Source organism: Haliaeetus albicilla, chromosome 1 (genome assembly GCF_947461875.1).
Source record: "Haliaeetus albicilla chromosome 1, bHalAlb1.1, whole genome shotgun sequence".
Lineage (NCBI taxonomy): Eukaryota > Metazoa > Chordata > Aves > Accipitriformes > Accipitridae > Haliaeetus > Haliaeetus albicilla.
In genome coordinates, this window is record NC_091483.1 from 55,268,646 (window position 1) to 55,290,511 (window position 21,866).

Here is a 21,866-nt window from a genome sequence, read left to right on the forward strand (position 1 = left end):
CCAACCAATGCCCAGTTAGTTCCTGAGCAGTGATCCACCCCCCCAGCCAACTCCCCCCAGTTTATATACTGGGCATGACGTCCCATGGTATGGAATACCCCTTTGGCCAGTTTGGGTCAGCCGTCCTGGCTGTGCCTCCTCCTGACTTCTTGTGCCCCTCCAGCCTTCCTGCTGGCTGGGCATCAGAAGCTGAAAAATCCTTGACTTAGTCTAACCACAACTTAGCAACAACTGAAAACATCAGTGTTATCAACATTATTCTCACACTAAATCCAAAACATAGCACTATACCAGCTACTAGAAAGAAAATTAACTCTATTCCAGCCAAAACCAGGACGATACTGCTATTCTTTGCTTTCCTCCTCCCCTGTGTTTAACTTTCTGCCTGCTAGCGTTTGCAGTCTGTTATTCGGTGCTGTGTGGACTGGCAGAAGGGCTGATCGAGTCCAGGGCTGGGAAACCCTGAGTTCCCTCTCTGGCTGTGATGCTAACCTCTTGGACGCCTCGGTGGAGTTTCGACTTCTTCGCCTTTGGTGCACAAATAACTTGCCTCTCCTGAGGAGGGCTGTAGGGATGGAGTGGTTTTGCAGTGGTGTGGTCCAAGCTGAGTTCAGGCTCCCAGATGCACTGAAGGGCTGAGGCATGACTGGGGCAAGGGGCCATCGCAGGAAACGGGGAGGGAAGGGGGGGTGGTGAGAAAAGGAGTTGAATCGGGACGACGGCTTAGAAATCTGCTGTGGTTGCTGGTAGGGAATGGAGCAAGAACGTCTCGAGGCTGTGGGTGAGGACAGGTTATCTCTGCGTTTCTGCGCCTGCCCCTTCCCCAGCTGACAAGCTTCTGCCCCTCTGTGCCAGCAGCACCGACACACTGCTTTGCCAGGGCTTCAGCAAAATGAACCTGGATTTTTTTTTTATAACTTTCATATATTTTTTTACTAAGTGCCTATTTTCTCGGGATTTTAATTCACCTATGAACAGCAGATACCATTTTGAAAAATCTTTCAGCTTCTCCCCTGTTTCTTTTTACCCTTCTTTTCCTCTAACCCAAGCCGTAGCACCCAAATCACTTGCTAGTGTCAGAAAACCCAGCCCTGTTTTGAACTCGGCCCACTGTAGTGTTGACTTGGCCTTCAGCCTTGCAAGGTTGCCCGGAGGCTCGCTGCTCGCTGCCAGCAGCACAGACGTGGCTGCCCCAGCCGGTGCCGCACACACTCTGGCTGGGGATGCGCAGGACCGAGCAAGCGCAGAGCAGGACCCTCTGCATCCCCAGGGGTAGGGACCTGCCGTGTGCTGCAGGGAGGCTGCCACAGGCACCGCTGTGTCTGTCCCCTCTGGATGCTCTCTTCTCAAGGGCTGGGGAATGCACCTCTCTTCCACAATCCCCCAAACTAAAATGGAGTCAATTCTCATTTTTCACCTTCTGCTGATGTTGCTATTGGGAAATGACAGATGTCTTGTATTCTGGCCCATCCTTCCTTGTCCCACAGTGTTACACTCGCTTACCAGCTTCCCTTTTAGATGCAGCAGACAGCACAATTTAATACAAATCAAATTTAAGAATAAACATTCAAAAGCATGGCAGAATCCATCAGGAAGAAAGGTGAGAGGAGAATCACACAAACTTTGTCCCAGTTTGGGTTTTTACACATTTTTTTTCCCCTTGCAAAAACCAGCCGTGGTCTGTGTAACCATATGCATTCGTACCTACTTTTTCATAACAATCTTAATGCATGACTATATTGAAACTATTATAAAACATATAGCTGTGGGTATACATATGTATGCTGTTAGATTTATTTGCTAGAAAAAGAAGGGCCCTCATTGCTATGCTATCATCCAAAGTATAAAAATAGAAGATTTTCATTAGTTTAATATCACAGTGCTGTATTTTGAGTTCTGACCCTCAAGGCACCCTGTATCTTTGTTCTTCCTCAGTCTTTTGCTGACAAGCAAATTAACTCTGCATATCTAGAAAATAGCTTGCATAATGTTGGACTTCCTCTTCTTCAAAATACCGGTTTTCTGGTTTAGCCCATGCTTCAGTGTGTGCTTCCAGAACGGCTTGGCTACTCTGCCACTTCCATTCCAGGGTTTGCAGGGTTTATATTGTACATGGGCAGGTTTTCTGTAAATGGGCTATGGAGAGAGCCTAAGGTAGAGAGAGCCTAAGTTAGTACCAATAAAACAGCGTAAACTGCTGAACTTTCAGCTTTCCTAAATTTTTAACTTCGTAAGAATTGTAGCCTTTCAGTGATGTCTTGGAAGTATCAAAGACCTTCACAAAGTGTTAATAATTATCATACTGGTTTAAAGAAAGAACAAGTTTGTTTATGACGCCTGGACCACATACCAAAAGAGACAAAGCACAGTGAAAGGTTTTCTGATACAGGTCTGAAATTCTCATTTGTTGCATTCAGGGAGGGAATAATCAATCACATGCCACTTTATAATTATAGATCTCGTGGGTTCACAATGTCTGTGTCCTTGTCTTAAACCATCTTCCTTCCCATTTCAGAAATCAGTGCAAAAACTGGTCCAGTTTAGTTTCTGGGTCACTCCAAACTGTGGAGAAGAGCATCTCCATTCTCCTCTTTTCAAGCTTCTTGTGAAAATGGATTAGTTCTGGTTCTAATGGTTATGCAGATGTGTAGCTTAAGAGGAGATGTGCTCACTCCGATGAAAAAGTTCAAAAGTAGGTAAAAAGTAAGGGGCGGTAGCCTCATCCTGTTAGGCACTGAATGCAGCTCCGGACAGTCTCACTCTCCTCAAATTTGGCGCAAGTGGATGGAAGCAGAACAGAAGCAATATCAGTGAGGTCGGGGACCACTTACCACAGAACTGGGCTGTGTTCTTCTTGGGATAACATCAAGATCTCGGATACGTGCTTTAAAATCTTTAGTCCTATGCTGGTTAACAGTGATTTTCTTTTTTCCACAACTGGGCTTCTTCAAGTCGGACAGGAAATCCCCAAATTTCATTTAAATGCCTTTTCCCCTGTATAACAGGGCTTGGGATTCAAGGGAATTCATTCAGCATGCTCTCCAAATGCCATTTAACTTCCCCTGAAAAAACAGTAACAGGAAGAGTTGTTTTAATTAGCACATGAGCTGTGCAGCAGCTAATGTATTCCACCTCTTCATTGTTGTAAAAGGAACAGATTTCTTGGTAGCATGAAGCGGGCAGAGAAGAGGGATTGTGTTCTGCTCTCCATATGCGCACACAGCCCCATTCACAGGGAAGGTGTGAACGGGAGGTGATTTGTAGCCGCCTGCCATTTGTACAACACAAGCTTCTGTTGTTCTCCAGCTTGGAGAGAAACCCAGCTCCCCTCTTCAAATTTACTGCAGTGTGACAGGTAGGCAGCAGCCTTCAGAGAACCTGTGGTTTTGTTATTAATTTCAACAATAAGGGATTGCAAAGAAAACTTTTGTTTTAATTTTCATTTAAAAAAAGAAGTGGATGTCAGGCTGGAAAAAGAGAGCCATGACATCCCCAGATGTGACGTTTCTTGATCAGAAGTCCTAAGGAAGCCACATTTTAGAGAAACCTTTGAAAGTATGCCCCTTTTCCCTCGTCTGGTCAGCCTTAAACTGGCACTGGACCGGAGCTTTGACTCCCAGTGCCCCGCTGGCTCCCAGACTGGGTCCAGCACCGCGCTTTGCCATGGAGACTGGAAGCACACATTCAGCACCTGCTCCAGTGCTCCTTGAGATATGCTCCGGTCTGCCGGGAGGCACGGTTGAACACGGAGGGTGAGGATCTGCTGGCCCACAGCCCGGCGCACCGAGGCTCCCGTGCCTCTCGTTTTGTTTCTGGTGACGGTGATGAAGCAATGTGGCCTGATAAACAGATGGTGAGGGTGAACAATTCCATGGCCTCCAGCCCATAAGTGTGTCAGCACAAGCTGTAAAGGAAAGTCTGAGCTCCAGACAGCATCTCCCTGGCAATGAGGTTCGAGCGGTGAGTGATGTTACAGAGGCTGCGCTTTGCCAAGAAATTGCTCAAGAGAAGATTGACCCAGTAACAAAAAGCAAAGTGGGATGCGCTGGGCCAGGCAAGGTGAGAAGAATCTCGGGGTCCTCCAGACACAAAGCCAGACCGTGTCCACTGGAAACTGCCCTGCAGTTCCAGAAGTGGGAATTGACAAGCTGATTTGAAACTTCTTGGTCAAAAGGCTCTTGTTAAAATAAAGAGAGAGAAAGAGAAGGGATGCCAACAGGAGAAGGAAACAAATATTTCTTTTCCTGAGAAAAATAACTGTGGGGCCAAAACAAAAGGCTTTCAAGTGGTGCAAGAAAATAAACAATTAAGGAAAAAAAAAAAGAGTGTGCACAGCAAAGCAAACCTGATGTGATTTTTACCTTGCCTGAACTTGTTCAACGTGGGGGACTTGAGTTCGCTAGCAAAAGGAAACATTACAGAGGTGGCTTGGCCAAAAGCAATGGCTTTTGCTGATAAAGGATTGAAGAAGAGAGGACAAAGAAAATATCGCTACTTATATTAGCTAGGCGCTAGAGATAATTAGTTATCTCTAATGTGGCTAAAACAGAGAAAGCTTGTTTCTCAGAGAGGACAAAATCTAGTAATATGATAATGAGATATGGCTCTTTTGACTTTCATTTGTAAAGTGCTTTATAAATGTTAACTATTAAACAAGCACAGCCTCTGAGTTTGGAGCTAACAGGGACTGCCCCATTTTCTCATTCCTGTTTTCCCATGGGCAGGGTAAAAGCACACTGACAATACAAGATCTCTGAATATTTTGCCTGTGCTAGTGATAAATATAAGCCAGGATTTGTTACCTCAGACTTTATTTATTAACCTCATCTGTCCAGGAGGTGTTCACTTTCACTTTTTTTCAGCGGTTGGACACTGTTCCCTTGCACATAAACCAGCACAAGATCACTTGCAGGAGCCATCTCTCTGATTTCAAGAGCACAAGTGGAGCGGGGTAATGAGCTGCAGAGTGGGGTTTGTTTCACTGGCAACACACAGGCTCCTTGGCCAAATGAAAAAGTAAACTTTGGTCAATCAGAGTATCAGAGCATGCAGATCTGGCACATACATAACAACAAAAATATTTCTGTAAGTTGTTTTGCACTCAGTTAAAAAAAATTTAATAATATCAAGAGCCTGCCCAAAAATATATGAGTGTCTGCCTTAGAATTACAACATGGGAGTCACCAAGGGCCAGTTTGTGTTCGCTTCGTTGCTTTGTGGGTTGTAATGGCATAAATCCTCAGCAGCTTGGTTTGATGTAGCCCTGCAGAAGTACAGTCATTTTTTATCTGTTCTGCTGCACCATCTGAGGATCCGACTTGGAGTCTTTCAACAAATAATATTCAGACAAATGAAAGCTCAGTGTCTAATCACCATCTTGTAGGAATAGTTTCAGACCTCTATAAGTGTGTTTGCATGTGTATATATTATATATATTCTGCTGTACAGAATGCAAAGATGTGAAAGAGTGATCCAGATTAGCTATTACAAATTCCCTGTAAATTTTGAAAGTACTGCCTTTTCTGTTGTTTCTTTAGTGCATAAGGATTCTGTCCTCTGTCAGTTGTAGAGAAAAGTTTGTTCAGAGTCCCCCCACCCAAAAATCCAGGTGCCTTCACGACAGTTTGGATGCCTGTTTTCAGTGCCAGGCTCTGCTGGTGCAGCACGATGCAAGCGGGTGCCGGTGGGTGCTGGGACCTGCAGGGAGACCCCATCCTCTCAGCAGGATTCTGCACAGACATAGAGGTTTGCCAGCGCAGGGTCGATTGTGGGACCGGGGGATGGATGCACAAACCACTACAGCAGCATCCCCCAGAGAAGACACTGCCGATAAGCAGGTGTGTGTGTTTGTGTGTGCATGTGGCAAGGAGGGTTATTTTGTGATGGATCTTCTGCCACAGGGATGAGGAGTCAAGCGAGAAGAGAGGCAGGCAGAGATGTCAAAAGGTGTAGAGCTGTGTTGACAGAGCAATACAAATACCAGGTGACCCAGTTATCTCTTGGCTAATTCTCCTCAGCAGCTCGGCTGAGAAAGTATTTTTTCAATGCTTCTGTGCAATATAGGCCCTGTGATGAGGGGGATGGAGCCAAGGCTAAGAATTTCTCTTTGCCAAGGCACTGCCTGGCCACCTGGAGGGACCTTTTACATGGTCCTGTAAATGGAGTTTGCCCTCAGTGGAAGATAAGCATTATATCTTAGCAGAAGTGCTTTGGAAAAATACATTAAAAGTAATAACTGTGCCACTTTGAGGAATAAGGACTTTTTTATAGTAATACAGCTCTTTCCAATGTGTAGCTATCATTTCTGCTGTATTTAGCACAGACTCTTCCCATTTGTCTTGTTGCAAAGGTAGGAAATGCATTTGGAGCCAGCAGGCTGCCAGCCGGGTCCCGCGTACGATGCCTGTGGAGCAATTCCCCTCTTCATGGCTGTGTCACCCTGAGGAGACCAGCAAACCTGCTGGCTCCTTTCCACCTGGGGCTCTTCTTCGGGGTCTGCTAGCATGGGATCTTCTGTTTGCTGTGGAGAGCAAAATATACCCTGGCCCGATGAAATCGCTGTACGATTTAGGTTACGAATGTGTTTAGAGAGGTGCTGTTCACTTTGCTTGCTGTGTAGGGTTTATGCCTTCTTGCTCAGCTACAGAGACCCGTGCCATGCTGAGGACATGCTGTCTGACAAGCCCCTGAGTTTCTAGAATATAACATGATGAAACTAATTTAAAATTTCCTCCTGGTTATCCTTTTCCTACTGCTTATTATCAAAACACTTGAAAGTTTTTCACTCACTCAGATCCATGTTTTTTTATTTCTTTAGGCTGTGACTCATCACTGAACCTGACATCTCAGAAAGCCACAGATGCAGTGGATGATATCTTTCAGTCCCTCAGGGATATTGCAAGAGCTCGAATGCACATGAAACAGTTTAATTCCATACATAATGCAGGCAGCAACACCCACCAGGCAAGTGGATCTTTCTTCTCCCTGTGTATGTTATTTCTCTAGGATGCTGTCACAATTACAGCACTAATTTTGTTGATGTGCTAATCTTATATGTGTTCTACCCATGGGGAAGATATTTAAGTATAGATTTTATAATCGACCTAATCATCAAGAACTTCCTCAAGTCCTTCATCCAAACTCAGGCATATCCGTGTCAATGTCAACAAAGAATTGTCTGAAGAAGAAATTTGGGGTTTGCTCTGCGGCACTGTGATATGACATAAATGCCGGTCAAAGGCAGGGCTAGGTCAAGACAGTTTGGGACTAAGACCCCCTCATGACATAGCATAGCAGGATGCCCGCATCCATACAGCAGCTATATTCCTGTGTATTTTCTCTCCCATCCCTATAAATGTGAGAGGCAGTCCCATTTGTAAATAGATGAAAAATTTTTTGTTTCTAAAATATGAACACATGAACTATGATATTACTATAGGTCATCAGGACTAATATACAGTAGTTTTCTCTCTCTCCATCTCCCCTGAAGCGTTTTAACTTTTTCAGTTAAAAATAGAGTTTTACAATGGAAAGCACATACAGTGATTTAGAGAGAGACCATAAAACTTGATTCTAGCCTTGAGCCAGAAAAAAATCCTTCCAAACTCATAAGTATGCTGTAGACCAGCAAAGGGATGTAGTTCAAATTAAGCATTGCTTTGTAAGAACAGAAATCAGGAGTGTTGCAAAATGTTGCTGGAAAACTAAGGTGGAGAAAACCTGTTACTGAAGTCTCCTAGCATTACAACCAGTCTGGTGTCTGAAACGGGGAAAATTGTTAAACGTTTAATACAGTTCAGTGGGGGATCAGTCAGATGATAAGAAAATACTCTCTAAAAGTTTCCTGGAAGTGTAATTAGCATCAATATGTTCTTTGGATGTAACCCAGGTTGTTTGCTTAGGGCTAAGTGCTGGAACATAGCAAGGGATGTATTAACACCTTGCAGCCCCCTAATCTGGCTATGCAATGGATTTAATTGCTTGCATAGGACCAACCTTCTGCTGAGGGCAGTTCAGGAGGTTTAGGGTAGCAGAAATAAGCAGGCAGTATGTTTTTTTCCATCATACATACAGCTCTCTACAAATGGACCTCTCTTTTGACTGGCAGGTGTTAATACATGGGTTGTGTGTGATCAGTTTAGCTCCTCTAAAGAAGTGGTGCCCTTCCCATGGCCATATGCGTTCCTGGCCCAGCTCAATGCTATGGGAATGGGTTTAGCCTATAGGTGCTTTTCCACTTTATCTGTCAGGACCTGGGAAGCCCACTCTTCTTGTTAAGACTCAGAAAAGGTTTCTGTAGATAAGTAAGTAGGAATTGGATAGCCTCTTAGAAGGACTTTTTGTAGCATTGAAGTTTATATGTCTTACATAAAATGATAAATGTTTTCATCAGGTTATCAAACCAGTTCGGGTAGCAACCACGCGAGAGGAGATAATTATTTTGCCTGATATTGTAACTACTGTTCTTTTCCTTTCATCTTGATCTGAAGTATGTTTTTCCCTCCTTCTTCCCTTCCTCCATGTCTCTCTCCCTCCCTCCTTTCCTCCCTCCCTCTCCTTTTCTTGTTCTTTCTTTCTCTCTTTCTCTCTCCTTTTCTCCTTATAATCTTGTCTGAGGCGTGTCCCTTAGCCATCAAACTTTTTAACAACTGTTTTAAACACAGTTTGTGTCCCAGCAAAATTTAAAGTTGATAAAAGTTTCATTATATGAGTTAGAAATCAATGCAGCTATTGGGGCATGTATAAAAAATAGAGTAAAAACTCCCTAAAAATATAATAAGTGAATTTCAAGTCATAAAAGATTTTGAAAATATTTGAATCTATCATAGCCAAAAAAACATAAGTGATCTTAGTATCTGCCTTTTAGTATCTGTGTAGCTGAATTCGATCATTTTGAAGGGCACTGACTTTTGGTGCTGAAAATTTAACCATGAAAAATCATAGCACATTTTTAACATCTTTTAAGTACATAGTTTTTTCTGAAGTCAGATAACATTTTTCCTTTAATTTCATGCAGTAAGCCTCTCTGTTTAACTGTGATTTGGTCTCTACTCCAAAAATATTTAATTCCTAATGTCTTTCTGTTCCTCATCTATGAAGATATTAAACAGATTTTTATACATAGGGCTTCATGCCTGCATGTGTATTTTCAAACAGTTGTTTATTGCGTGACTAGATTTGACACAAATCTTGGCATGTTATCCTAAAAGATCCTGCAGCTCATGTCTGCTGTAATTTGCTTCGTTGGCTTAATTAAAAATTATGCACGTGTTGTGAGAAGAACTAGATGAGTTGTATAAATCTTCGTTGACAGGGTTGTATTAAAAAACTGTAAGTTTTGTTTCTCACTGTAAAGTGTTGGATGAAAAACATTTCTTTAATTACTCCAGAAAATTTTAGTTTCAAGCCAAGCAGCTTGCTTTTTATTTTCCATCCATTTTTATGTTTATCTTGCATGACGTCTCTTGTAGATGTCATTTTTACAGAATGAATGATGTTACACTTGATTCCCTTAAGAAATCTAGGGGATGATGTATACCTGGGCATCCCAAAGGCAAACAAATGTGCTAATTTGAAAGCTGCTAATTTTCTAAGACTGTTGCACTTCCTGAAATAATTGTGGTTCTGTTGCAGTTTGGACAAAGTTGAAAGCGGCAAAACAAAACTCCATCTCTAAAGCAAGTAAGGTCGAGTTTTCATTAAAGAGCATATTTCCACAAGTCCCTAAAATTTTTATCTTGGAAACTTTTTCAGGATGGCAGAGTGGTTTAAACCTTGGTAAGGGAATGTGGAAATTTCTAGGCTACTAATTCATATTCAGCACAGGTTTGTGGACCCCGAAGAGGGTGCAGGGTGGATCCTTTGGAAGCAGATCTTCCAGGATGCTGACTATTTTTACCTTTACATGTTCCACTTTTCCTGGTCCCTAACTTCTCTGAAGCTCTGACGTGCATATCGGTGGGGTTGTTTGGCCTATTTTTCTCAAGGTTTTCCACAAGTGGAAGTGTTATGTAGAGTGCCCTGGCCATAGAAGCTGAAGGACTAACAGGGACTCCTCAGCTCTGCTCTTCCATGCTGGACAAACAGTCAGGCTGGCCTCTTCCCAGCCCTGCTGATGTCCAGGCTTCCGTGCTGACACCTGTGGGAAGGCACGACTGGTCAGTAAGCAACCCCTCCTAAAAATCCCTGTTTAAGTGTTTGTAAAATCATTACAAAGGGAATGAGATCTTCTGGGTGCACGACGGGCAACAGCGTGTCAACCGTATTGCTATCCCTTTCTGTACTACCTCCAAAAAGATCCCAGAGAAACTGGAAGCCCCCTTCCTTCCTTGCCTCCCTTTACTCATATAATACACATGGGGCAGAGTAAATGTGTGCCCGTCTTCCTGTCTTTTCAGTTTGATGGTGCACACCGTTTGTGGTCAAGGTCACAAAGACTGCTGCTGCTTCGATAATTTTTTAACTCTCTGAATGGTTTTCTTTCTAGGATAATTATTTTTTTGTTACCTTTACTGGAAGTAAAACATTTAGAAGAGCAGTTGCACCAAGTCTAAACAGCTTTACTCACAGTGTGTTGTTCTTTTTGTGCAGGCTTCTTACAAACCACTGCTGAAACAGGTAGTGGAAGAGATCTGTAATCCTGATCGACCTGATCCTGTTGATATTGAGCACATGTCATCAGGCCTCACTGATCTCCTTAAAACTGGATTCAGCATGTTCATGAAGGTAAACCAGGCTTCCCAAGCTTATCTGTAAGATTTACCTGAGGTCATAGCATCATATGGCAGTAGCTGATTTTACGTATTTGTGTTGATATTGTTCAGAAGAACTTAAGGGGTGATTAGGAGAGTTAAATCCTTGCAGGGGGACTGGGAATACCTTGAGGCACCACATTGCACGTACAGTACAAATGGGTGGCACCTGCTGAACAAAACAAGAGGAATGGAGCAGACTGGACACCTAAATAAGGGTGATACTGGACACCTAAATAAGGGTGATATGTCTGGGAGGAGGCTATGTGGCTTTGCTAAAGGAAAGTCTTACTTCACGTAGCTTTCAGAACTCTTCAGAGACACCCAACAAGCAAATTGGTAAGTGAGTGCCAGTTCATATAACCTACCTGGATTTCCAAAAGGCATTCCGCAAGGCACCTCATCAAAGTGTTTTAAGGACACCAAGCAGCCTTGAGACAGGAGGGAAGTAAGTATGAACAGTCAGGTCTCACAGGGGAGGAAGGTCATCAGAGGGGCTCCATATTCAGTGCCTTTTCTATAACTTGGTAAGGTTCAACTTGCAGTGGGGAGGGAGGAAACTTACTAGTCAAAAATTTCATTGTGGATGTTCATAGCATGTTTTAAGACAGTCACTACAAGACCTCACTCTGCTTTACAAAGTAGCCTATGCTAAGTGTTCATTAAATGTCTACAGAGGTGAAGTGTGGAGTGGCTAGCATGCTGTACATTCAGCTCTGTCTTACTGCGTATCCCGAGTTCTCCATTGAATAGTATTATGTAAGAGTATGAAGTATATTATGGCAATATGTACCTGTAAGCACCTGCATCTCTGCTAGTAAGAAAAACATCCTACTGTAAGGAATATATAACAGATGAGCAAGTGAACCTTTTGTAGGATGAGTATTTCATAGGCATGATCACATACCTCCCAAATGTGTCCGTGCTTGCTCCTTTAGTTTGTAGCCTAGTTTGTTGGCCAGTGTTCAATTATTACATGAATGAGTTTCTGACCAGCCTGTATTTCTCACATGAGAGGATCTTCTCCACTTACTGCACCATCAGCACTGTAATTATTTCATGAACTTCCTTTTATTTTTATTTCTTCCTCAATGCCTGAATATAAATGCCAACTCACATAAACATGCTTTGGTAAGTAATGGACTTAGACATGTTCATCCAGGACAGACTTTTAAAGATACCTCTCATCCAGAAGTTGCTTCTCTGGTGGGTGTGTTTGTTTTGAAGCTTAGGGAAGGTGAAAGGAAAAGGCCTCCCTGCTGCAAGGATTCCTCTTTTGACTGCTGCTCTAGAACACACGTGGTTTGTGATGATCTGAGCTTGGTATCATTGATACCAAGTGCCTTGCATGGCAGTCTAGTTTCTGGTGATTGATGTGTTTTCCTTTTTCCAGTTATTCAGCTAAATTAATAGGTTTCTAGTTGGTCAGAAATACCAGATGCATTGACGCTGGTGTCCTGGTTGGCAGAGGTAGTCCTCGTGGGGCAGTAGAAGTTGTTTTTGCTGACTTTCCTCAGAGAAAAAGGCTGTGTTTCGTGATCTGCCATGAGAACAAACAGGTCCTCTGCCCCCTTCCTGTTTCAGTTTTAGATTTTCACTGACCACTGTCACCCCGCTTTCCCATCTCCCCCTCTCCCTTTCCTCCACACAAACACATGTGCCAGCAAAGAGCCCTCTAACCATCAGCATCCTGAGGAAATGCAGTAGTGGTGGGCTCGAAGCTGGAGAGAAGGCTGATGTCCAGCTGGGATGCTCTGCTAGCTCAGGGGACCATTCTTCCTTCTTCCTTCAGGCTCCTTCACTTGATGTAATGGGATTGGTTTTTTCTTGGTTAGTGTTTCTAATTGCCTGAGATAATTGTTGCCCAATTTTTTTAATGCATGGCATTTTGAACTGAAAGTGAATTTCACTTGGGGATTTTTGCAAAATGCAGATTTCACAGTAAATGGGATTCAGAGGCCTCAGAAATGTCCCAGAACAACTGAACTTTAGAAGGATCCCAGAAGATACACATTGCTTTTGTTGCAGTGCACTTCAGTTCTTCTTCTGTATCACAGAAATGAGCTGTGTTTAGCTACATGCAGCCAGTTCCTTCAAAAGAGAGAGCCTTGGGTGGTTGTATTATCAAACAAAAAAATCTTGGCAGAAACTTGCATTCTTAATACAGCCAAATATTTTGTACCCAAAGTATTGTCCTCCTTCAAAACACTTGTGCATAGCATAACAAAATTAGAGATTCCAAGACCCTTTTCATTACAATTTTAATTTAATTTAGAGTTTGCATGCCTAATAGTATTTTTAATATGCATTTCTGGAATTTGTGGTTTGAACTTTAGTCTTCTGAAAAATAATAAGTTTTATATAGGCACCATGTGTTTGGGTCTAGGTTTATTTTGACTGAAGGAAATGATTTGTCAAGACATTTTCTCTTTAGTATTGCCATGAAAGCTTGTGTTTTCCGATTAACGCTCTTATATTGGGTGTCCTTTCAGTGTGTCCGAAGTTATGCGTGCGTGTTTATGATGCGTTTATTGTCACTAGGAAAGATATTAGGAAAGAGTGGCTTTATTCAATAGCAAGCTTCTGAAGTTCGAGCTCTTTGCATATATCTTGGGTCATTCAGAAGCTTCGTGAGATGGAGTGGAACTGTTTGCTCTGGCGACAGGGTTAAGAAGAGCAAAGATCCATGAAAGGGAGTAAAACGGTAATTCCTGTATTACCTTGAAGTGCCATAGCGGAGCGTTTTGTCAGCTTTTATCTTCACCATCTTTGCGAGCAGTTATTTCTTTAACCTTGTGTCACTGCTTACGGCAATTATGGCATGAAAAACTCTAATATCTTAGCAAGTAATAGCTCTATCTGACCTGCTTTGTAAGTAAATATTTAGGTCTCACTTAAACTCCTCATGGTGTTTGTAACAGGAATGGACTTTTTTTTCATTCGAGGTCGACACCATGTTATATGCAGATAGTGAGAAGCGAGTAGCCTGATGTGGGAAAGCGCATAAAGAAAGTCTTTGTAAGCTCTGCTGTACCCATTTAATTGATCTGTTGGCGTAAATGGAAAATTGCTCAATACCGGACCAGAATTGCAGGACACCCTGCTGCATGGTAGCATATATGCTATCTGTGCCATCAGTTCAATGAAGATGGCTAGCAAAGTGGGGGCGATTAAGAGAATAAACATCCAGTACACAAATACTCAGCTCACTAATACATCTAACTAAGGCTTTTTGTACTGGCTTCAAACTCCCGGGGAGTCAAAGAGCCTCCTGCCTGGGGAGCAGCACTGAACAGGGAGCCCTGTGTAATCAAAGGCCAGCTAGCCTGGAGAGAGAGCACGGCTTCCCTTCAAAGGGAAGAGTCTCTTCTGACAGTTGCCAGTCAGAAAGCCTGACAGAGCTGCAGGATGAAAAACTGCCCAAAGACTAAATGTAGGGCAGCCGCAACAAGGAAGAGCAGAAGACCTGTACCCTCAGGAGCTGGAGCCACAGGGATCAAAGATAGCTGCCGTGGTGGTGAAGGGAAGGGAACTGCCCTCTGCCCAAACACGGGTTGATGACCACTTTCATTCTGTCGAGTGAATGCTGTCATAAACCTACGCTTGTGGAAGAAGAGGGGGCGGAGAGTCTAAAAAGGAGCAAATTAAACTGTTCTCACTGTCACTTTTCAGAGCCAAACATTTGGCGTGTTTCATACTCAAAGGTGGTGTGACAAGAGCAATTGCACGGGCTCCACTGACATCACTCCCAAAGACTGGAGCAAGGCGTCATCTGGGGACCGTGTTTTATCACGAAAGAAAGAGTTCGCTAGGAAAGAGCAAAGTAATCAAACTTCTAGAAGTGGTTAAGAGGAAACTGATGTAAAGCATTACCTTCACGTTTAAAATTAAAATGCAAGTTTATAAAGTCTTAACTGAAGTGGAATATTTGTGCCATTTTAATGATAATTGGGGAAAAATGAAACAAGTATTTTGTTTGAGCTAAAGTTTCTCTATATTAGTTACAACCCAGTCACAGAAGTATTGAAAACTCTGAAGTGAAACAAGCTAGAAACTGATTTTATACTATAATGGACCTGAATTATTTTCATTGGATGAATTGTAAAGGATTATTCACTGGACTGGTGAAAACACATTACTTACAATTCTTTCCATTGCTGACCTCCAGCAGGGATTCTAGCATGTTTAGGCTGGACTCCTTGCTTCTACTGGGTACTAATTTACCCCTCATTCCTTAAAGCCTCATGCATACGTGTATCCAAACTGTGCATCCACCCAAGTACTCTCCTCCCATTCTGGGAAGGAGAGGAAAGTAATGAAAAAGGAATGGAGGGAGAAGCCCTTAGGTCTCATGAGAAACTCCCCCAGGTTTCAGTTGAAGCCATGAAGACTCCATTTCCCTGGAAACCGTTCATTAGTTTTAACTGGGCATCATCCCCATTGATTTCCCTCTCAGCTACTACAGAAACCAGCATTCCATGAATATTTCTTTATGAGCTTCCTCATTAGTCTTCCTCCAGCAGCTCAGGGAGCCGATCACTGCTAGTCCGTAGGTTTGGAGCTGGACTGAGCAACTACAAATAATGCTTTCCTTCATTTTACAGGTGAATCGCCCTCACCCTGGTGATCATCCTTTTCTGATCATCTTTATGGTTGGTGGAGTGACAGTCTCCGAGGTCAAAATGGTGAAGGATCTGGTAGCAACACGCAAACCTGGTACCCAGGTAAAAACAGCTCTAAATGTACAGTTCCTATCTGAACAAAGACTAAGAAAATTCATCAGAAAATGTTCCCTATAGCACTGGTACCAAGCCTACACAAAGCCACAGCCACATGGACAGGAATGGTGTTAGGATTTTGCTGTGAAACATATGTAGGCAGCAAGTGTTCAGGCACCAAGGGTCTGTTTTTTACATGTTAGAGTCAGCAATAGAAGTTCAAACTCAGGTTAGAGACTTCAGAACAGACTGGCGTTATTCTGAAGGAGCTTTCATCATGTCAAAAAGATTTGTTTCTTCATATTCTTCATAAACAGAAACATTCAGGCTCCCTGGCACTGCATCTACAGAACATAGTGCAGGGATGCTCAGAAAGAGCCTGCCAAGGGTCTGGGTACCATCTAGTGACATACCAGTGGTGATCCTGGAAACAAGTCAATTGGCATTGCTGAGGAGCAAGATAAATTAGCCCTGATACAGCTGTACTGGTTTCCAGTCCAGGCCAGGTATCTCTGATAGATACCTGACTGCTAGATGCCTTATGTAGCCTGAAGCAGGTGATTTGGAGAAAGCCCCAAGTCTCTGCAGCCCTTGGATGTGCTGTTGGACTCCTGGAAGGAGGATGGCTCCCACAGTGAAGCTTCAATAGCGTCCATGCAGCTGGTCTTTGCCTCATCCACTCTCTGGCAGCAGAACTTGGCTACAGCAGCTGTCATCTGAATGGAGTGGGGAGGGAGAGGAGGAGGAGGATGGATGGGCTGTGGTGGTGTCTGAGATGTTAAAAATCATTGTTAACTGTGTGGAGGAGCGTGTACAAGAGCAATCAGGTATCTGCTGAGTAGTGCAGAACTACAGGGTAATCTAAAAACTGCAAAGAAGTGCTGTGCAACCAGCTGCATTGTAAACATAAGTCTAGTTTCCAGGGTGGCTTGTAAACATCTTGTTTTCGATTCCTATGGAATGCAGTTTTGATTAGTGAGAAATCGTTAGCAAAATGGAGCCAGCCAAAGGCTGAGCAGCCCCTGGGTTTGACATGTGTTTTCCACGTTTTAGTTGTCTTTGCAAGGCAGTCTCAAGCAGTATTTTGTAAGACAGACTGCCATTTTTAGTGATTTTTTTTTTTGATCTGATAACACAGTTCTCCCCAATTAGCCTATTGCTAATCTCCTCAAAAAAGCAAATAAAATTCTTTCCCATCTTGAAGGGGGATTGAGTTGTGACACACTGATGGACAAGTATAATCCACACCCGAAATGTATTAACACACCCTGAAAGATAAGCAGAGGGTTAACACATGAACTGGTTGAGAACTATGCAGGGAGACTTTTGACTGGCTTTCTAGAGGGACTTGAGGCTTGACAGTAGTGACGTGGGATCTGGTCTTGCTTTGCTTTGGCTTAACCCCAGTGGCAGGTCACCCTCTGAGGCAGATTCCTAAAGAATTTTAAGCTTTTACTGCATCTTGCCCTTTGTCCAAATGTGGTGTGTTAGAGGTGAAAGGAGTAGGGGGGAGAGGTGGGAGGAGGAAGAGAAAGAAGAAAGGAAGCAGTTGTGTAAGTCTCTCTTATAAAAAAAGTTTATGTGTTTGTTGGATTTACCTGGATTTCTGCACTATAGCTGGGAATATGTGCCACCTGTTTGGGATTATTCTCTTTTCAAAAAGCCAGGCATTTGTCTAACTCGAGCCAGCATTTAACAGAGCTTTTTTGTGGTGTTCAGGCAATCAGGCTCGGGCATCAGGGGAACACTGGCCTCCCAAGTTCCTTCCAGTCAAACAAAGCACTGACATTTATACTAATTATTGGCTCTTGGAGAAATGGAGAGATGTGTGGGTGCAAAAATAAAGAATTGAGGAAAGTAACAGAAAAACTGACAGAACGCACTGATTACTTCAACAGTTGTTTGGAGTTGAGGCAAATGACATTTAAATGTGGAGTAGGAGACACATGTTTCCATCCACAGAACTGCTCTGCATCTGAATATGAATGACAAATTTATTTCTCATGGAGGAGCACAAAGGAATACAGCGTTTCCTACGCATCATTTGTTTTTGGATGGCGGTGAATAGCTCCCCTAACCTAGTGAGAACTATCCTACTTTCAAAGGAAGAAATTACCTTTTTTTCCACTTTAATCAGGAGAGTAAAAAAAGGGGAAAGAGCGTGAGTGGATGTTTCACCCTCCTAACACGCACAACCATCTGTGTGGTTGTGGCTGAGGCGTACAGACAGATAAACCCCTCCAGATGCACCGTCAGATGTTACCTGCATCCTTCCCTGCCCTCTGCTGAGGGGGAACTGCCCATTGCAGCGCAGTGGGTCGGGCCCGGAGCTCCTGGCTCCTCGGCTGCCATCGGGAGGGGTAGCCCTTCAGGTGAAGCATCAAAACCAGGCATGCTGTACCGAACAAGAAGAAGGTCTGCAAAGGAGATACACTGTCCTGAAGGGACCTGCCTGGAGAAGAGATGGACATGACTTATCTGGGCAATTCCCCCCTTCTCTGTAAAAATGAAGGAATATTCACATTTATCCCCCGCAATGAGCCCTCAGAGCTATTGGGGGGAAAGGAGGGAAGTCCCACTGTATTTTGCCACATTCTTTCTCAGACATTGAAATTGCAGCTCTCGCTTTTCTCTCTGGGCTTGCTATTAGTTGCATGAATCCCCTTAGGGTTCAGTGGTGGGACTCCAAGAAGAAATTGCTTTTATCTGGCAGTGGCTATTGTTGATGTTTGGCTTGTACACCCAAAAAACTTTGGTAACGTGTCCCCTCGTGTTTTTCAGAATTAAGCTGCGTGATAACAAAATGAGCACATACTGTGCTATAGTCTGATTCTCATGTAACATAAGTAAGGCAGTGTCAGCCTTTGGCATCTGCAAATGAAGGAGTTTTTCATCCATAGGAAGGAGAAGAGATAATCGGTGTCAGTTTGCCACAGATTGTGTGGGAGGACAAGGGAAGGGGAGAAGTGAGGGGGAGACTATCATCGGTACAGAAGGGATCTGTAGTAACTTAACTCCAGATTCCTTTCATTATTTGAAGTGAAAAGATGAAAGAAAAAACAACAAAAAAAGTTGAAATGCAGCACTACCACACATTCAAGCCATGTGATGAAGAGCACAAGTGGTTTGATAGCTACTGCAGGAAACAGACACACAGACATACTCTGTTGTTGATGCTCGTGCTTCCTCTCCTCAGATTTGCACTGAAGAAGCAAATTCATTTTCAAGTGGGCTAATGAGACAAATCTGCCCCCCCGTCCCTGCCTGCAGGCCTGACCCTATGGACACTGCTGAACTTGGGGCTTTGTAAGAGCAGCGTCCCACGGCTTCGACCGTGGGTTAGCTCCACACAGCAAGAGCATACGCCCTCGCTCCTTGCTGATAGCTTTGCCCTGCAGAGAAGCCTTCATGGTAGGCACCTGCATACTGGTTTTCACTTAAGAAAAACAGATACCTGCATCGAGCAGCATGTGTATGATGGTTGTAGTGAGCGACCGTTTCAGTCCTCAGTCCCGTCTTGGATTTAAAATTTGAACAAACAAAAGCATTAGCATCCCAAGGGAGCTCGAGGTTGAGCCTTGGTCCTGATGTGCAGAACAGCCTGTGCCTGGTCTGAAGAGATGGTTTTGAACAGGGTCTGTGGCTCCCCACAGCAGGCCGGCAGCACTTCTGTGGTGCTCACCTTACCTTCAACTGAGAGGAAAGAGCCGTCACTCAAAACTGTGCTATAGGAGAGGAAACCCCTGCTTCATCAGCTGGTGCCTCACAGTAAACACAATGGCAGTCACAACAAATCACCGGGTAAGATGTGGGTAGAAATGAGTCAAAGCACACATTCATTAAGAGTACAATGCTACCAGTCATTATGCTCCTTAAAGTGATTTAACTACAGTTATTAGTGAGCAGACAGTTTCACTGGGCAAGTTGTACTGCCCTGTCAGCAAACACCAGAAACACACAGCCTGTCTAGTGCGGCGTGAAGCAAACAGTTCGTATCCACGGCTCATTAGTACTGCGATCAGTCTTAATCCCCTCATTTTGACTTGTTGTTTCTTGTCCCCCTTCTTTCAGGTAATTGTGCTCTCCTCCGCACTCCTGACACCACGTAGTGCTATTGAGTTGTTGTTTGCCACAGACCGTCTCCAGCCTGACACCGATATCTGACAGGGCAGGATCTGTGGAGAAGATGAGTGAGTCCCTCAGCTGGAAACATCAAATCCCTGGTCTGTCGCTCTTCCCAATAGCCTTCCAAAAAGTTGCACGTCTCCTGCTGCGGTTATGGCTCCAGCTGAAACGGAGCGAAGCAGCTGGGTATCTGGCTGCAAGGGAACACGTGCAGCTCACAGGCAGCTCTTCAAAATGGTCCAGTTGTCCAGCGACAACTCCCCCCTCCTTAACGGTAACACCGTGCCATGCTGAACCACCCCAGCCCCGCTCTGTGTGGCAAGGATGATTGCTTGTCATAATTCCTAGAAAAGGAGCCCCTGAGGACCAGGTGATGCTGAATTTGCACTCTCCAAGCAGTATGTTTTTCCCTGATGTTTTCGCTGGGGTTCCTTATGGTGGGAAATGCTGCTGAGGGAGTGAAAGGCTAGCAAAATCCACCCTCTCTGTCATGTTACCTTGCAAAACACGTGTGCCTTATACAGCATTAACCGCCTCTGCTCTTACTTTGTCCCTCATCCCAGAGAGGTGACGGAGCACAGCCCTGATTTAGCTGGCAGAGCAGCTCCCAGTCCGGTGATGCTCTCCCAGTGGGACTGGTAGAGGCAGAGAAGCAGAGAGCCAGACTCAAGGGCTGGGTTACGTGGCTGCTTCTCTTTTGGCTTCCCGTTTCCTGCTCTAGTTTCTCCACCTACAGTCCCAGGAGAAGAGACTGTTTCTGATGGCACAATTCTCTGTAGGTTTACGCGGGAGGACATATGGGCTGTGATGAATTGATGATAACCCTGGAAGAATCCTCCCCTCACATGCATTTAAAAAAGAAAAAGAGGAAAAAAAAAAAAAAAAGCATGATCCCATTTTCAGGAGGCCACAGTGACAGATTCTTTCTCAAGCTAGGTTTCTGAACAGCATGATTAGAGAACAGCTTTTATTTTTAATTTATGATCACGAAAGACCCACTATCAAATTTTCCTTAAAAAACTTTGATACAATCTGTGATGAAAAAGCAGCAGCCAATAGAGATTGTGATTGCATATAGCACCAAGACTTCCGAACTGGAACATAAAATGGTGGAGCTCTAAAGCTGCATCCTCTTGCTTCATCCAAGGGATGCTAAGACTACAGCTTAAACCGAGATGAGAATGTGAAATTATAAGTGACATTCACTCTATCATAGCATTCTTTATTATGCCAAAGGAATAGATTAAATGGGAAGTAGCTTTTTAACCTTTGTTCACTAGCTAGCTTAAGTTCTCTTAAATGTTTACAATGGTCTTCAGCGAAGGGTGCATTTTGATTTAAATTCACTTTTGAGTGGCTAGAAGGAAACAACAGACCCATTATAAAGCATGGACAATGTTGCCTCTATGGAAAAGAGGTTTATAAGAATGACTATAGAATGGAACTTTGTGCTATAAAAAATGAGAAGTATTATGAGATTGCAATTTTAAAAGCTCAAGAAACAGTTTGAACAGAGCAACTGTAAAGCAAATAGCCAGTCTCTTGGTTTCTTCTCTGTCCTTCTGTACTGTTTAATCTTAGAATATGGATGTTTTGTAAATTCTATAATCAATAAAGCAATGCTCTTACAATGCCGAACCTCATACATCTTCTCCTTCTTTCCTAGTACGCAGGGCTACACATGCCAGGACTGCATATTCCTGTGACCCATTTTTCTTTTGCATTATTTGATTGCCCCTAAGAACCTAGACCTTCTGTCTTCGGAGGTGTCCTTAGAGGGGTTTCCACACCCTGCTAGTAGCAGAAAGGCTCTCCTACATCCATTGGCCATTGCCGGCCAGCAAGTTCAGGCACTCGCACCTCTTGAGATGCTGCTGCTTTCCTGAGATGATGGAGGCTGGCAGTTGTGGTCTTCTCTCCCTCGCCTCTCCTTCATCAGATGCTCTCAGGTCTCTGACTTGGCCACCTAAGGACATTCTGTATAGGATAGTGAGAAGGGGGGGGGTGTCTAAGCAGACACTGGTGCTCTTGCTTTTCCTGTGGATCAAGTAGCTCTGACTGAGGCAGAGACTAGTTTTCCAGCTCACACTTTGGAGGAATCTTTTCAGCCAGTGTGGCCACTGCTGTGGCAATGGATGCTGGGACTCAGCCACCATCTCATACTCAGTAGCTGAAGAGATGAAAGAAGATGGTCACAAAATCCTGCTCTTCTTTTAGGCCAAGACTGGAGTGGAATCTTCCTAGTGGCCCTAGTGTAATAGTTAGCTCCTTA

General features: G+C 43.7%; 1 protein-coding gene across 1 annotated transcript in view; it reads left to right on the plus strand.

Annotated features, from left to right (window-relative positions):
• The window catches only part of SCFD2 (sec1 family domain containing 2), a 207,072-nt gene extending 185,840 nt beyond the window's left edge, over positions 1–21,232 (plus strand). Inside the window, exons 6-9 of the mRNA XM_069790287.1 lie at positions 6,818–6,963; positions 10,591–10,725; positions 15,356–15,475; positions 19,541–21,232. Coding sequence (XP_069646388.1) covers positions 6,818–6,963; positions 10,591–10,725; positions 15,356–15,475; positions 19,541–19,633 — 494 coding nt within the window. The 3' untranslated portion in view covers positions 19,634–21,232. The remainder of the gene's footprint in view (positions 1–6,817; positions 6,964–10,590; positions 10,726–15,355; positions 15,476–19,540) is intronic.
• The last annotated feature ends 634 nt before the right edge of the window (positions 21,233–21,866 follow it).